Here is a 15,802-nt window from a genome sequence, read left to right on the forward strand (position 1 = left end):
GTGTGTGACATCAGATTACTACCCCCTGCCATCTGGTGCTGAGAAATGCTATGTACATTTTAGACTTTGAATGGCTGTAGAGGAAAGAGGGATGAAAGTCTTTGCTGACGCCAAGCAATCCCCTCCGCCCCCCTAACACATCAGATAATAGCCTCAGCTGTGCATGTTTCTCTATGAGACTGTGTAGAGGGGGGTGTGTCCTTTTGCTCCACTTGGGTCTCAGATTACACTCAGCTCCCTGCTCTATGATGTGCAGTGCGTGACATCAGATTACCACCCTTTGCCTTTTGGAGCTAAGAAATCCTGTGTAAATTCTAGACTTTGAACGACTGTAGAGGAGAGAGGGCTGAAAGTCTATGCCAACACCAAGCAATCCTGGGAGCAATCCTGGGAGCCCCCCTCCGCCCCTCGGAACACAGAAGATAATTGCCTCAACTGTGCATGTTTCTTTACTAGACTGTGTAGAGGGGGTCCTTTCCTTCCACTCCCACATGATCTCTCCCCCCTGTGCTACCTGTCAACACCAAGCTGTCCCAGGAGGCCCCCCCCTGCAGCACACAGAAGCTGTGCAGGTTTCCCTATGAGAATGTGTAGAGCAGGGGTCTCAAACTGGCAGCCCTCAAGCTGTTGCAAAACTGCAAGTCCCATGAGGCATTGCAAGGCTGACAGTTACAGGCGTGACTCCCACAGGCAGAGGTCTGATGGGACTTGTGGTTTTGCAACAGCTGGAGGACCTCCAGTTTGAGACCCCTGGTGTAGAGCAAGGTGTGTCTTTTCACTCCACTCGGGTCTCAGATTACACTTAGCTCCCTGTATAAATGCTGTATAAGAAATGCTGTATAAATTCTAGACTTGAGACTAGATGAGAGAGGGCTGCAGGTAAACAGGTACAACTTATATAGGAGGATTTCTTTCATCTCTGTGTATCACCTGAGGCCAGTCACTTTAGTGGGTTTATGTAAGGGTTTACAACCACTTTAAAAAAAGAATTAGATATATAGATACACATATCCAGGCATCACCAACATGTACCCCTAAACCTTAATTCCCCCCCCCTCCACATCCCATCATTATATTATTTGTTTACCATTGAACCTGTAGCTTTCATTACTCTCTGTAACATTATCGCCAGGTTTGCAAAAACCCTTGCAGGGACAGCCAATGCTGCAGGGCCAGTTCCTATTAACATAGGCATGCCCCCATAACTACATCTCCCAAGAGCCTTTTACCAATAGACAGTGCGGGGGGGGGGGGGGGGGGGGGGACAGGCTCTTGGAAATCAAGGCATGAATAGGTTAGTAAAATGCCTTGCTGCTGCAGGGTTAGTTCCTGTTGAGATATGTATGCCCCCAGAACTATATCCACCAGTGCGGGGGGGGGCTCTTGGATGTCAAGGCAGCAGCACTGTTTTTCTGAGAAAGATATCAATGCATGCCTATGGAGAGGGGTGGGAGATAGGTTGGGTTTCTCTAGCCTGCAAGAAGGGCTGACAACGCTGGTTGGTATTTCAGTGCAGCAAGGGCACGGTGTTGTCAGCCCAAATAGGAAGTTGGGAGCTCACTGGATTTCTGGTAGGTCAACAGGTATCTTTCTGTACCTATAACATTTTAAAAAGGGATAAAACACAGGGAAAGGTGCAATTTATTTCAAGAGATGTACTGCATCTGTTTTCTTTTTTATCTTTTTTTCTTTTAAATCAGAAAGATATTACATTGGGACTGATCTAGGAAAAGCGGGGTCAATATAGACCTGTTACATGGGACAATTAAATTCCATTTCCTGGTGGTAGAAACCAGACTGGGCAGTGGCACCAATCTAGCTTGCGGTTTTCTCTACTCCACTTTTCCTAAATCAGCCCCGTTTTTTTTTTATAACGGCTGTGTTTCAACTGAAAAACAATCTTATGACCCATTTGGCCCCTTGCTTCTCTAAATCCTCCAGCTGCTGCAGACTGGCAGTTGAAAGCGGGAGGAGGGTAGGGGGGTAAACTCCAGTGGGATGACAATACTGCTTGATCATGCCAACACTTAAAGGAGCAGACATGGTTCCAGACACACAGCGAGGTGGGCCAGAGTTTGGAAGGGTCTTCATTGATGGTAGGCAGGCGCCGGTGTCACCGAGCTCCTCTCAGGAGATGGTGGAAAACTCTTTCAGTAGCGTCTCTTGGCTCAGCGTGTTGAAGGCAAGGTTTTTTCGTACGTTGATACTTATTGATCGAACCTAAAAAAAAAGAAATGCAGAATTTGACCAAACTACGCAGAGAACGTTCCACTTAGCTACCAAAATCGCAACAGCAACTGTTTGGAAAAGCCAGGTGGCAGATCTGGTGATGGTGAAACGTAACGTCTGGATAATGATCAATGGAAAGTTAGTCAGTATTTCGAAAGATACTGCCTTAAGGTTTGAGGGGTTTGGGATACCTGGATCAGTTACCATCAACCTTTGACTACACGATGGGCATGGTGGCAACCAGGAGGGCCTTTGGACAGGCTTTAGTTTCTCCCTTTTATTTGTCCTTTTCTCTTCTCTACCTTTTCCCCTTATTAGTTCCCCTTCTGTTTGTTGGGTGATGACATGGTACCCCTTTATTTATCACAGACTGCGATCTCGAGTTTAAAACTGAGTGGCTGTTATGGAAGGAGGAGGTTCCTAGATATAGCCCTGGTATGTCCCACTAGTGGGCATGGTATATAATGGCTACATACTGCTGTTCTTAAAGAACTTGCTTACAATTTTGATACTCGTTATACAATATCTGTGTCTTTTTGAGCTACTGGTTTTGACTTTATCTTCCACCTCCATTGCGGGATTACTATCCTAAGACTGCCCAACTTTATTGTTTTGGATATAAAACTTTATTAAATACATTGAAACAGAAAACACCATCCTGCTGCAGAAACCTTCACCGTACTTTACTGCTACTCTGCCTGCCGAAGCCCTTGGAAATTTCTGGTACTTCTGGGTATGGGGGCTGGGGACAGTGATCTTCTCCTCTTCCACATGTAGTGGACTGCTTGGCACCCAAGCAGCCAACTGCTTTGCACGATCACAAGGAACTCCGGCATGGCACTGGCTTTGTAATCGGGGCTCCATTAGTCCAACAGAGCAGCGATGGGAGTGCGGGAAAGGGAAGTCTCATCGGGAAGGAAGGGGTGGACTATGGTGGTAACCTGCTAATCACACTACAATATGCCGACTTACCTAGAGCAGAACAGAGGATGCGCCTACTCATGGAAGAAACCTTCAGCTACAACCTCAAAAACCAGTTGAAATAAATTGAATTCCTATTACACAACCTCATAGCTGTGGACCTTTCACAGCCGGCACCCCCTAAAATGACTAGGCAATGGGGTTTACCTTCCTTGGCCCAAGGTCTTCTACAAGGAGGCCTCTTACTCTCTTGATTTAGACAAATTTTAAATTGCTTACCAGCTCTTTGAAAAAGGCAGCTTCCTTGTGTTGCTCGGAGTATCTCTCATACTGGTCAAGGCCATCCTGCAGTTTTAGCGTCAGTGTGTCGTAGTTGGATCGTACAACTTCCAATACCTGGTAAAGAGAAAATACAAAGATGTGGTCCCTTCAATCAGATGCATGAAGAAGTATTTATCTTGTACTGCAGAGAGTGTGGTGGTCCAGTAATGAGGGTGTACTTTGGCATATTTAAGGACTACTCTAGTGTTAGTAAGGTGGGTAATGTGGTCATTTTGTTTTCTTTTTCCGAGCCCGTGGTGACAAAAAAAACACAAAAAAGTGAATCTAGTGTCAAAGCAGAAATAATTCTTCTCTTCTCCAGGGAACAAGACACATGCAGGGGGCAAGGCACACTCAGGTCCACCCAACAGAGTAGATCCGGCAACTCTGTGGTATCCATAAACCTTTATTGCCCACATGGTAAAATCTAGTGGAAAAACAGGCTTACGCTTTTTGGCTATGCAGCCTTTCTCAAAGCTACGTTTTTCACTCATAGTCTGTTCCTCACTTGATTTTACCTTGTAGTCAAAAAAGATTTATGTTCATAGATGCCACTGAGTTTCCGGCTCTACTCTGTTGGGTGAACCTGAGTGTGCCTTGTACCTGCCAGAAGTCTTGTGCCCCCCAAGAGTCAGCAAAGGATCTCTTCCCTTCGAGAGGGGTCAATTTGACACATCCTAAGTGCAGTTTTTTGTGCTTTTTTGGTTCACTTATGGTGTTGGATGGATCTTTTGGAAGAGTGTGAAGAAACTTGTGCCTGAGTACCGATGATTCCAAACCCTGGTAGATCCATGTGGTTGAGTGCTGCCTTTTTGTAACTGCTTACACTCAGGTCCACCTAGCCAGGTCTGCTGCTAATGGTCAGCCAAAACTGACCAACGAGTATTGGGTGAGGGGCTCTCCTAAACAGAGACCCCCAGAGCAGGGGAGGAAGGAACCTAAGGACCATGCATCCTTCCCCTAGACTTTAGGGTAGGCTCAGAGACCCACACCCTACCATCCTTGAGTGAATATAAAAACACACATATAAGTGCAAGTGACATACGTGGAGAAAAATACATTTAAAAAAGGGTGCCAAAATGCTAACAAAAACCTGTCGTGGTCTTGGCCAAAAGGCCTAGCCTATGAGGAGATACACATAAAAAACATTGTGGCATTGTGGCCAGAGTGCCTTTTCTCACAATGGGGTCCCAAACCCATAGTGATAGTCAGAGCAGCCCTTGGGGGCCACTCCCAGGGGGGGGGGCTTAACACAGCAGACTCCCTGTCTTCCCCGCCAATCAAGTGAATGGGCTGCTGTGCCCACGCGAACATGGGCCACAGCACATGCATAGGTGTGAACCCAGAACGGCTGAGTTAATCTTTTGCTGCCCACATAACGCATATGTGCGGTGGCAAAGGGTGGGCTTTATTGCTCACACACTGCACATATGCATCCATGAGCAGCAGAGCTTTCTGTACTGAGACTGTGCTCACTGTGCACTCCCAACACAGTGACAGGCCTGTCAAAGCCAACTCTTTGTCTCTGTTATTGATTGGTAGCCAGCAGGACTCCCCATCCAGTGACCGTGACAGCCAATCCCAGTGGTCACGTGATCGGCCAAGCCTTCCTAACCCCAGGTGTAAAGCCCCCATTAATGGGATGCCACAGCTGGGTGGGAAGGGGTTAATACTATTGACAAACTACATCATAGATGCAGAGACGTAACTTGAACCTTCAGGGCTCCTGGTGCAAGAAACCATGAAGTGCCCCCCTGACTGATGGGGCCCTTTCTATCGGTCCTGGAGTCCTTCCCTCTGAGCCTGGGGCCCTTCCCACAGATGCCAGGGCCCTTTATAAGCCCCGGATCACACTACTGTGACTTATCATGCGACTTGCGACTCATAGTGGAGATTTACTAAAATTGGTGCAGCTGTGCATGGTAGCCAATCAGCTGCTAACTTCAGCACGTTCAATTAAGCTATGACACAAAAACATGGAAGCTGATTGGTTACTATGCACAGGATTCTGTGTGTTCCAGTTTTAGTAAATCTCCCCCATAAAGTCCAAAGTCATTGATTTCAGTGGATCCTGGCTTAATCAATGCAACTCAAGTTGCAGCAACAAAATAAAAGGTTCCTGCACTACTTTTCTGCGATTTGAGTGCCACAGACTGCAATGTTAAATCACAAGAGTTGCAAGCAAGTTGCACGACTTTGGGGTTGCAGTAGTGTGAACAGCCTTACGGTCCTGCAGTAGGACCCTTTCACAGGTTCTGCAATGGCCTCTTCCTGTTGTCTTGAGGCCCCCCCAAGTTCAGGGTGAAGGAATGCCAGGGCCTGGTGAAAAGTGTAACCTTTCACATGTTCTGGACCGGCCTCTTCTTGTCGTCTTGAGGCTCGCCCCCCAATGAAGGAGGAAATGCCAGGGCCTGGTTACAAGTGCAACCTTTCGCATGTTCTGCAATGGCCTCTTCTTGTTGTCTTGAGGCTCCCCAATCCCACAGTGGAGGAATGCCAGGGCCCGGTCAAAAGTGCAACCTTTCACATGTTCTGGACCGACCTCTTCTTGTCGTCTTGAGGCTCCCCAACCCCACGGTGGAGGAATGCCAGGGCTCAGTCAAAAGTGCAAACTTTGTGACCCTGGTAGTTCTGCCAATGCATAGATGTAATTTTTGATTTTCCTACACTTATGCTTTAAATGATGCCCGCTGGCAACGCTAAAATTGGTCTGGGCAGTTAAGCGTCAATGACTTCTGGTCACGAATGGGTGGATGGCTCCACGTGAAAGTATGGCGAGACATTCTGCAACCAGTCTACAAAACGGCACGGCCTGCAAACACTGCAGTGTAAGTAATATGTTTAGAGGATTCCCATTACCGCGCTGATAGAAAATACATTAAACCTGAGTCATTCATCTACACAGAGGACTTCTGTATAGAGCAGACGACAATAATTACCACGAGTAAAGAACTTCCTACACAAAGTAACTGGTATATCTTTCATGTCCAAATCAGCCAATGGCTAAAAGGTTTTTTTTGGGGGGGCTTTAAAACCTATCCATTTTTTTTTGTTGCCTTATTAAGTGAGAAATGCCATCAAGAAACAAATGACCAGCAAATCGACAAAATGTCAGGTTTTGCACATTTATTGCTTCTACAGTGTGCTGCAGCATTGTGACAATGACAAAGTCTTCGTGATGTTGGGATGCATTGGAAGATCTCATACCGGTCGGTGACTGACTGACTCCTTCTCAATGGAAAAACACAGGAACTCCATAGGAAAGACCTCATCATTGGAGCCTTGGAAGATATAATAACCTGCAGTTGGTACATCCCACTATGGTCCACCCAGATATCATGTTGTAAACGCAGCCAATTTAAACGTAGCCTAGGATGAGAGAATGCATGAGGGGCCACCTTGTTTGAAAACCGCAAATCCTGCAATCTGTCTACAGGGATGAGCTATGTAGAAATCCCAGGAGGCAGCTGGCAGGGCCACACGAATGTGCAGACACTCCGTAACGGATCCCAGAGTGACCCAAGGTGTTCCTGCGTATGCATGATTTTAAAAGTGGGCCTGATTTCAAAATGTGAAGATTTGCTTTGTAACAGGAACACCTGGAACAGAGGTGGTAAACACAAGGCCCGCGAGCTGAATCCGGCCCACCAGGCCTTGTCATGTGGCCCACACAGCGGCCACCACCTCCTTTTCTCACCATCTGCTTTCACGGAACAGGTGTCCTTGGCTACAGGAGTAAACACTTCCTGCTTAGTCTTCCCAGTGCCACCGTCTGTGTGTATCTGAGCGCATAGGCATTTGGCCTGGCATAGCCTGTCAGTGGTAGAGGTACCCAACGGCTCCGACGGCTGTGTGTTCTTCTAATCTATATGCATCAGCTGCATCCTGAGGGCAGGCATTTGAGGGCTTTCTGCACCCAATAGTGGCCATGAAGAGAGGCATTCTTGTAAATGCTATCTTACATCAGGTAGTACAGGTGTGAAGTTTGCTTTGGGGGGAGGCGGTGAGGGCTGTAAAGAAGTTGTGTGCAGAGGTGGGGGATTTGGCAGAGGTCTGAACCCAGGAGGAGGGCTGGAAATGAGATCTTGAACATTGCGTATAACGCACCCCTGAACCCTGCACTCTGTACGCAGCGCACTCCTGAACCTTGTATTCTGTATGTAGCGTACTCCTAAACCCTGCACTCTGTACGTAGTGCACCCCTGAATCCTGGACTCTGTACGTAGCACATTTTTGAACACTGCACTCTGTACGTAGCGCACTCCTAAACACTGCACTCTGTACGTAGTGCACCCCTGAACCCTGTACTCTGTATGTAGCGCACCTTTGCACTCCGCTCTCTATATGTAGCGCACTCCTAAACCCTGCACTCTGTATGTAGCGCACCCCTGAACTCTGCACGCAGCGCACTCCTGAACCTTGCATTCTGTATGTAGCGTACTCCTAAACCCTGCACTCTGTACGTAGTGCACCCCTGAACCCTGCACTCTGTACGTAGCACAATCTTGAACACTGCACTCTGTACGTAGCACACTCCTAAACACTGAACTCTGTACGTAGCACACCCCTGAACCCTGTACTCTGTATGTAGCACACCCCTGAACCCTGCACTCTGTATGTAGCGCACCCCTGAACCCTGCATGTAGCGCACCCCTGAACCTTGCACTCTGTATGTAGCGCACCCCTGAACCTTGCACTCTGTATGTAGCACACCCCTGAAGCCTGCACTCTGTATGTAGCACACCCCTGAAGCCTGCACTCTGTATGTAGCACACCCCTGAAGCCTGCACTCTGTATGTAGCACACCCCTGAACCCTGCACTCTGTATGTAGCACACCCCTGGACTCTGTAGCGCACTCCTGGACCCTGCATTCTGTGCGTAGTGCATTCTTCAACCCTGCACTCTGTATGTAGTGCACCCCTGAACCATGCACTATGGACATAGCACACCCTTAAACTCTGTAGTTTGGACGTAGCGCATTCCTGAATCCTACACTCTGTATGTAGCACACCCCTAAACCATGCACTCCGTACAAAGCACCCCCCCCAGACTCTGTGGACACTGTATATAGCACACTCCTAAACCTTGCACTCTTTACGTAGCACACCCCCTGAACCCTGCACTTTGTACGTAGCGCACCCCTGAACTCAGCCCTCTGTACGCAGCGCACTCCTGAACCCTGCACTCTGTATGTAGCGCTCTCCTGAATCCTACACTCTGTACATAGCATAATCCTGATGTAATCCTGAACTCTGCACTCAATACGTAGCGCAATTCTGAACTCTGCACCTTGTACGTAGCCTAATCCTGAACTCTGAACCCTGTACATAGCACGACCCAGATGCACGTGGCTCTTTGATGGAAACCATACCGCTGATGCGGCCCATGATGAAAAGTTTGACACCCCTGATCTAGAACATGTAGAAAATGGAAATTGTGCCCATGCATGAGCCTGAAACCTTTTCTAGGTCTAGAATTCCTTCTGGAATATAGCAGTGCACTTTTTGGTGTGTGAGTGTGCCTAGGTAATCCTGTACCTACAGCCTCATAGCCGTATATCTGCAGTGTGAGTTCTAAGACACTGTGCTACTTATGACTGTTAATCTCAGGAGGTTTGGAATGATAGTCGGTGATGTCAATACTGTACTGCTATTGTTCTTCTTGCTGGAGGCTCTGAGATGAGGAAGCAAAGCCCTGCCTCTACCAAGTCTCAGTGCAGATCAAGGCTTGGTAAATCAGTAATGGAGAAAGATCAGCGACAAGGGGCCCCAAAAGCAATACTGACCAGACTTTTGTCCTCGGCTTGCTTTTTTGAGCACAGCTTCCAGAGTTCAGTTCCTTTTTATCTTACAGCATCTCTCGTTCCAATCTGCCCCCCCCCCCCCCTTAACCACTTGCTGACCACCCTCAGTATATTTACTGCGGGCGGCCTGGCACAGGCAGGCTGGATCACGTACATATATGTGATCCAGCCTGGTCTGGGTTAGAGGGGCGAAATAATGCCGATCCCGTAACCAATGTGTCCCCCGGAACGTTAGAGCTAAAGCAATAATTCTAGCGTTAGACCTCCTCTGTAACACTAAACTGTAAAACTTTTTAAAGTAGCGTAGTTTGTCGCCCACGAGCATGTGCAATTTTAAAACCCGACATGTTAGGTATCTATTTACTCGACGTAACATCATCTTTTATATTTTACCAAAAAAACTGGGTTATATATTATGTTTTTTTGCATTAAAATTAATTAAAGTGTAAGTGTTCCATGTGACTAAAAAAATGTATCCTCTAGGGTTTTCTGCAAAAAATCTCTCTCTCTCTCTCTCTCTCCCTCTATATATATATATATATATATATATATATATATATATATATATATATATATATATACCTATATCTATAGCTATAGCTCCCTCTCTTTATATATATATATATGTATATATATACACATTATATACATACATATATATATATATATATATATATATATATATATATATATATATATATATATATATATATATATATATATATATATATATATATGTTTGGGGGTTCTGAGTATTCTTATAGCAAAAAAAAAAAAATACTGATTTTTACTTGTTAACAAAAAGTGCCAGAAAATACCTGGTCTTCAAGTGGATAGTATGAGTATGGAGATCACAAAAGCATTTAGGTTGGTTCGGCATACTTGTAGGGACTTTTATTTATAGTCTATGAAAATTGTATACATCTTATATAAAAATGGTGTTTAGGATTACGTGGTTCTCCACAGCAACCAATCATCAGACGTCATTTAAATGGGAATTTAAGAGGCTACTTGCAGCACTTCAGAACGATCTCGGCTTCAAAAATAATGACCGTCATCTTTACAAAAGGTTTCCTGTGTCCATTAACAGATAAATGTAATTATTGGGGGATGGAATCGTTCCAGGACAGAGAGAGGACCCGCTACATCACATTGGCATGTCTGTCGCCACTCACTGACATATGATTTTACAAAGGTGATTGCAGGTTAATATAGTGACAGAAGACCAGTGAATCAGTCACAGCTCCGTGTTACTACATAAAGAGGGTGGAAGGCTGGATTTATCGGAAGCCATGTTAATTGGTGTAATTGTTTTCAACTTTAACACCCTGAACAGGCGTACTACTGGTAGTGAGAGGAAACTCATAAAGAAAAAGCTAAGGGATAAAAAGAGTGAGTCTGGTATCCAGAGGGACACTGAGATGGAGGCTGGGGTCTAGAGGAACATGGAGATGGAGCCTGAGGTCCAGAGGGTTAAAGAGATGGAGGTTGGGGTTTAGAGTGATAAAGAGATAAAGGCTGGGCTCCAAAGAGATACAAATATAAAGGTTGGGTTCCAGGGGGATAAAAAAAAAGGGTGGCTGAGATCCAGAGAGCTAAAGAGATGGAGACTAGAGTTTAGAGGGCTAAAGAGATGGAGGTTGGGGTCTAGAGGGATAAAAAGACAAAGGCTGATATCCAGTCGTATAAAAGGGATGTAGGCTGGATTTCAGAAGGCTGAAGAGATGGAGGTTGGGGTCTAGAGGGATAAAAAGGCAAAGGCTGATATCCATTCGTATAAAGGGATGTAGGCTGGAGTTCAGAGGGCTAAAGAGATGGAGGCTGGAGCCCAAAAGAATAAAGAGACAAAGGCTGGGTCCAGAAGAATAAAGACAGAGGCTGGGGTCCAAAATAATAAAGAGATGAAGGCTGGGATCTAGAGGGATAAAGAAAGGGATGCTGGGGTCCAGAGGGATAAAGAGATTGAGGCTGGGGTCCAGAGGGATAAAGAGATTGAGGCTGGGGTCCAGAGGGATAAAGAGATTGAGGCTGGGGTCCAGAGGGATAAAAAGACAAAGGTTGATATCTAGAGGGATAAGGAGATGTAGGCTGAGGTCAAGACGGACAAACAGGCAGACCCTAGGTTACAGAAGAATAAACAGATTATATATGGGATTTTGAGGGATAAAGAAAGGGAAGATGGTGTATAGAGGTATAAAGATATAGAGGCTGTGGTCCAGATAGATTAAGAGAAATTGAGACCAAGATGCTAAGGACGAAGACTAGAGCATTAGAGATGCAGTCTGGGGTCCAGAATAACAAGATTGGGACTAACAAAGACTTGGGGCGGCACACCCTAAAAAGTGCATCACATTAAATTGATCACAGGCTGTCATGAATTTATGTGAATAGCCTGGAGATGCCCATTGATACTCAGTGACCACACTTGGATCGCCCAACTACCATTTTCATCATTCATTCCAATGCCATATATCTTGACATTGAATCCCCCTCCATTTCGGTTTTGAACCCTTATGTTGCTGATCATTGATGAGTTTGTCTAGACAGCAGTGGCTTTGAAATGGTCAATACCGCAGGAACTCAGAACTCAGATACAACGTTCACTGCTGTATATGTATGCTGGTCCGCCATGGACTTCCTCCTTAGCACTGAATAGTGATGACACAGGGCATATAGTGGGCCTGGATATCCTCAAGGTAGGCACCTAGCATTCAGCTGCAGGTGCCCCGTGGGTTTCCCAGGACCCCTTCTGACCCGTTTGTAGGTGTCATCCATTAAGTTGTTATACTGTTAGGATAAGATGTACATAATTGCTGGTTCGGTATAGATTTTACCAACGCTGGAGACACAGGGTATACGGCGGGCCTGGATGTCCCCAAGGTAGGAATACAGCATTCAGTTGCAAGAGCCCCGTAGGTTTCCCAGGCCCCTTCTAGACCCCCTTCTCACGTGTCATCATCACTTACCTGTTTAGAGTCTTGTATGGATGGAAGAGGCATTGCTGGCATCCCGGGAGTGTTTTTTTAGAAACAACGTTGACATTTTAAACTTTTTTGCCATCTTTTTTGAATGTTTACCAATTGTTTATTTGTGTGCATTTTTCAATAGAGAGTTTTCAATAGAGCGTATCTTAGGAGTCCTCCACTGTGTTTTCCCACCTCTTTTCTTGAGGGTACGAACCCTATTTTTTTGAGGATAGCTTTCCTCACCCTCTGCCCTTTTGGATAAAGAGATGGAGGCTGGGGTCCAGAGGGACAAAGAAATTGAGACTAAGGCTTTGAGGGTGAGGAGTAGTGGGATCAAGAGATAAAGGCTGGGGGGTCAAGAGGGATTAAAAGAATGAGACTAAGATGCTGAGGATGAGGAGTGGCGGGTAAAGAGGTGAAAAATGGAATCCAGAGGGATAAAGAGGGGAGGGGGTATAGAGGTATATTGTGATGGAGGCTAGGGTCCAGAGGGATAAAAAGATTGAGACTAAGACACTGAGGGTGAGAACTAGAGGGATAAAGAGATGAAGCCTGGCATCCACAGGGATAAAAAGTTTGAGACTAAGGCTCTGAGGGTGGGAACGAGAGGTATAAAGAGATGGAGGCTGGAGTCCTGAGGGATAACAAGACTTATGCCCCGTACACACGGTCGGATAGGACCTTGTCGGAAATTCTGACCGTGTGTAGGCTCCATCACACATTTTCCATCGGATTTTCCGACACACAAAGTTTGAGAGCAGGCTATAAAATTTTCCGACAACAAAATCTGTTGTCGGAAATTCTGATCGTGTGTACACAAATCCGACAGACAAAGTGCCACGCATGCTCAGAATAAATAAAGAGATGAAAGCTATTGGCCACTGCCCCGTTTATAGTCCCGACGTACGTGTTTTACGTCACCGCGTTCAGAATGATCGGATTTTCCGACAACTTTGTGTGACCGTGTGTATGCAAGACAAGTTTGAGCCAACATCCGTCGGAAAAAATCCTAGGATTTTGTTGTCGGAATGTCCGAACAAAGTCCGACCGTGTGTACGGGGCATAAGACTCTGAGGGTAAGAACTAGAGGTATAAGGAGATGGAGGCTGGGGTCCAGAGGGATAAAAAAATTGAGACTATGGGGTCGATTTACTAAAGGCTAATCCACTGTGCACTACAAGTGCAATTGAAAGTGGTCACTGTAGATCTTAGGGTGACATGCAAGGAAAATAAAAAGACAGCATTTTTGCTTGCACATGACTGGATGATAGATATCAACAGAGCTTCCCCTCATTTCAGATCTTCCACTCAGATCTAGAGCAGGTGCACGTGTAGTGCACAGTACAGTATATTTGCCTTTAGTAAATCAACCTCTAAAGCTCTTAGGGTGGGAACTAGAGGTATAAAGAGATGGAGGCTGGGGTTCAGAGGGATAACAAGATTGGGACTAAGACTCTGAGGGTGAGGACTAGAGGGATAAGGAGATGGAGGCTGGGGTCTAGAAGGATGCAAAGTTTGAGACTAAGACTGAGGGTGAGGACTAGAGGGATAAAGAGATGGAGGCTGTGGTCCAGAGGTATAAAGAGATGAAGACTAAGACTCGGAGGCTTAGAACTAGAGGAATAAAAAAGACGGAGGGTGAGAACCAGAGTGATAATAATAGAAAGAGAGTGAGGATCAGAGCGTAAAAGAGAAGGCGGCCAATGTGCCGAAGGATAAAGAGGTGGGCTGATCTCCAGAGGATTAAGAGAGTCATGCTTAGCCAATGGTTTTGTGACAGACCTAGCCAGGACAGAGGCTTTTGGAGGGGACTGAATGCCAGCCTCTTGCCGACCGATTATGGGCCCTGGCATTTGGGGGAACGGTGCTCGTTGTGAGCTGTATGCTTGGGGATCCTGGAAGTAATATTACTTTGGATTCAAGTCCATGTCCCCCCAAAACACAAAACTCTGGGAACCCTGTATGTGCCATATTATAGATAGTGACTGCTTCACAATGTTGTGTGTATATATTGTGTATTGTCTCATGCTGTTGTGTACTGTTTGCTGTGCTGGTTTGGGGGGGGGGGGGGGGGGGCTGTATTCCAATGTTCTATTGTGTCTGCCTGCCTTGGATCATGGGATGTTTATCTCTATGGAGGGAGGGGGATTCCTCCAGCAGCCCCATGCTGATAAGACTGTTTACTGAGTTTGAACACACCTGACCTGTGTGTCTATTGTCACTGGACAGTTTAATCCGCCCTCTTTTCCAAGGTGGGGGGTAAGAGTCTCTGAGTTGTTTTATCTGTTGTGTCCATGTGTGAAAATAAATGAGTTGATTCCTGGTTGACCCTCAAGACAGAGCTTTGTCTCGTATTTGGGGGGAGAGTTATTCGTATGGGTTTCTTGTTCGGCTGATCGGAGTGTTCAGTAGCTGCCTTGGTGTTCGGGAAGGGAAGGTCCTAAACGTCTTTAACCCCTTTCATACTCGGGGTGTCGTTACAGGTTTCAATAATTGCTTTATGCAGGTCAAGAGATTTGACTTCTTTATGACTTAATTTGCTGTGTATTTTTTTCTCAGATCGCTGAATCTGGAGACAGCCAGGCAGCTTGCAATTTAAGAAAATGGTCAGAAAGTGGATTAGAAGCCTCACTGAAGGACAGAACAGAAACGTTTGTATCTATGGAAGAGATCTGACTGCTACTTACAACGTTAGGAAATAATTCTTTCCATTTGTGGTTTCTACATGAACTTGATGATGTCACCATTTCCTACTGAATTGCCTGGCCAATTTCACGGCTTTTCAAAATGGCTGCCTCCCCCAGGTATAACCGCCAACACCCGCCCACTCAGACAAACATACATGGAGGATTGAAAAACACATCCAATTCAAATTAAGCTCTGTGACATCTTCGATTGGGGAAGAGGTGTGGCCATTCAGGCAGAAAAGGATCAATAATAAAATGAAAGGTTTGGGAGAAGGCCGGCTCGGTCTACTTTGTTCGGTAGATAATGAAGAAAAACAAAACATGAAGGAAATCAGATTGCTAATAAGAATTTCAGCGACGCTGGTTGAATTCCAATCGGCTTCTAACCAGCAAAACGCAAATGAATGTTTTTAAAGTCAGAACGCACGACCACAAAACCATGATTGCTCGTTAGTCAGTCCCGCTTGTTGTGTTATACGGAGTCCGGGGAGCGGTTCCAGTCTGGGCTTTATGGGGTGAAACGTATTGCTCTTATTCTCCAGATCCTCCTAACAGGCAAGGCAAAGGCGATGATCTGCATTCTAATGAGCAAAGTGCCAGAAAGAGGGAAGATCTTATATCGGTCTCAATGCTTCACCACAAGGCCAGGGGGTACAGAACACGACCCAGTGTTGGAGAGTCTCATAAGGGGACAGTATTCACAAAAAATCATCCCCATTCATCAACCGTACTAAATAAGAACTATTCTATTCTATCAACCAGAATCAATGTTCATATGCTCTAGATGTCATATTCCAAGATAGATTCCAATAAGTTTGAACAATTTTTTCAGCAGTTGACGGTGGACGTGCTACACACGCCCAAAAGAACTTTC

At 45.8% G+C, this 15,802-nt stretch overlaps 1 protein-coding gene across 1 annotated transcript in view; it reads right to left on the bottom strand.

Annotated features, from left to right (window-relative positions):
- Nucleotides 1–1,078: 1,078 nt before the first annotated feature.
- ARMH3 (armadillo like helical domain containing 3) overlaps nucleotides 1,079–15,802 on the bottom strand; it is a 213,076-nt gene continuing 198,352 nt past the window's right edge. Inside the window, exons 24-25 of the mRNA XM_073595364.1 lie at nucleotides 3,430–3,546; nucleotides 1,079–2,220 (exon numbers count right to left, since the gene is read on the bottom strand). Coding sequence (XP_073451465.1) covers nucleotides 2,128–2,220; nucleotides 3,430–3,546 — 210 coding nt within the window. The 3' untranslated portion in view covers nucleotides 1,079–2,127. The remainder of the gene's footprint in view (nucleotides 2,221–3,429; nucleotides 3,547–15,802) is intronic.

Source organism: Aquarana catesbeiana, linkage group LG08 (genome assembly GCF_042186555.1).
Source record: "Aquarana catesbeiana isolate 2022-GZ linkage group LG08, ASM4218655v1, whole genome shotgun sequence".
Taxonomy (NCBI): Eukaryota; Metazoa; Chordata; class Amphibia; order Anura; family Ranidae; genus Aquarana; species Aquarana catesbeiana.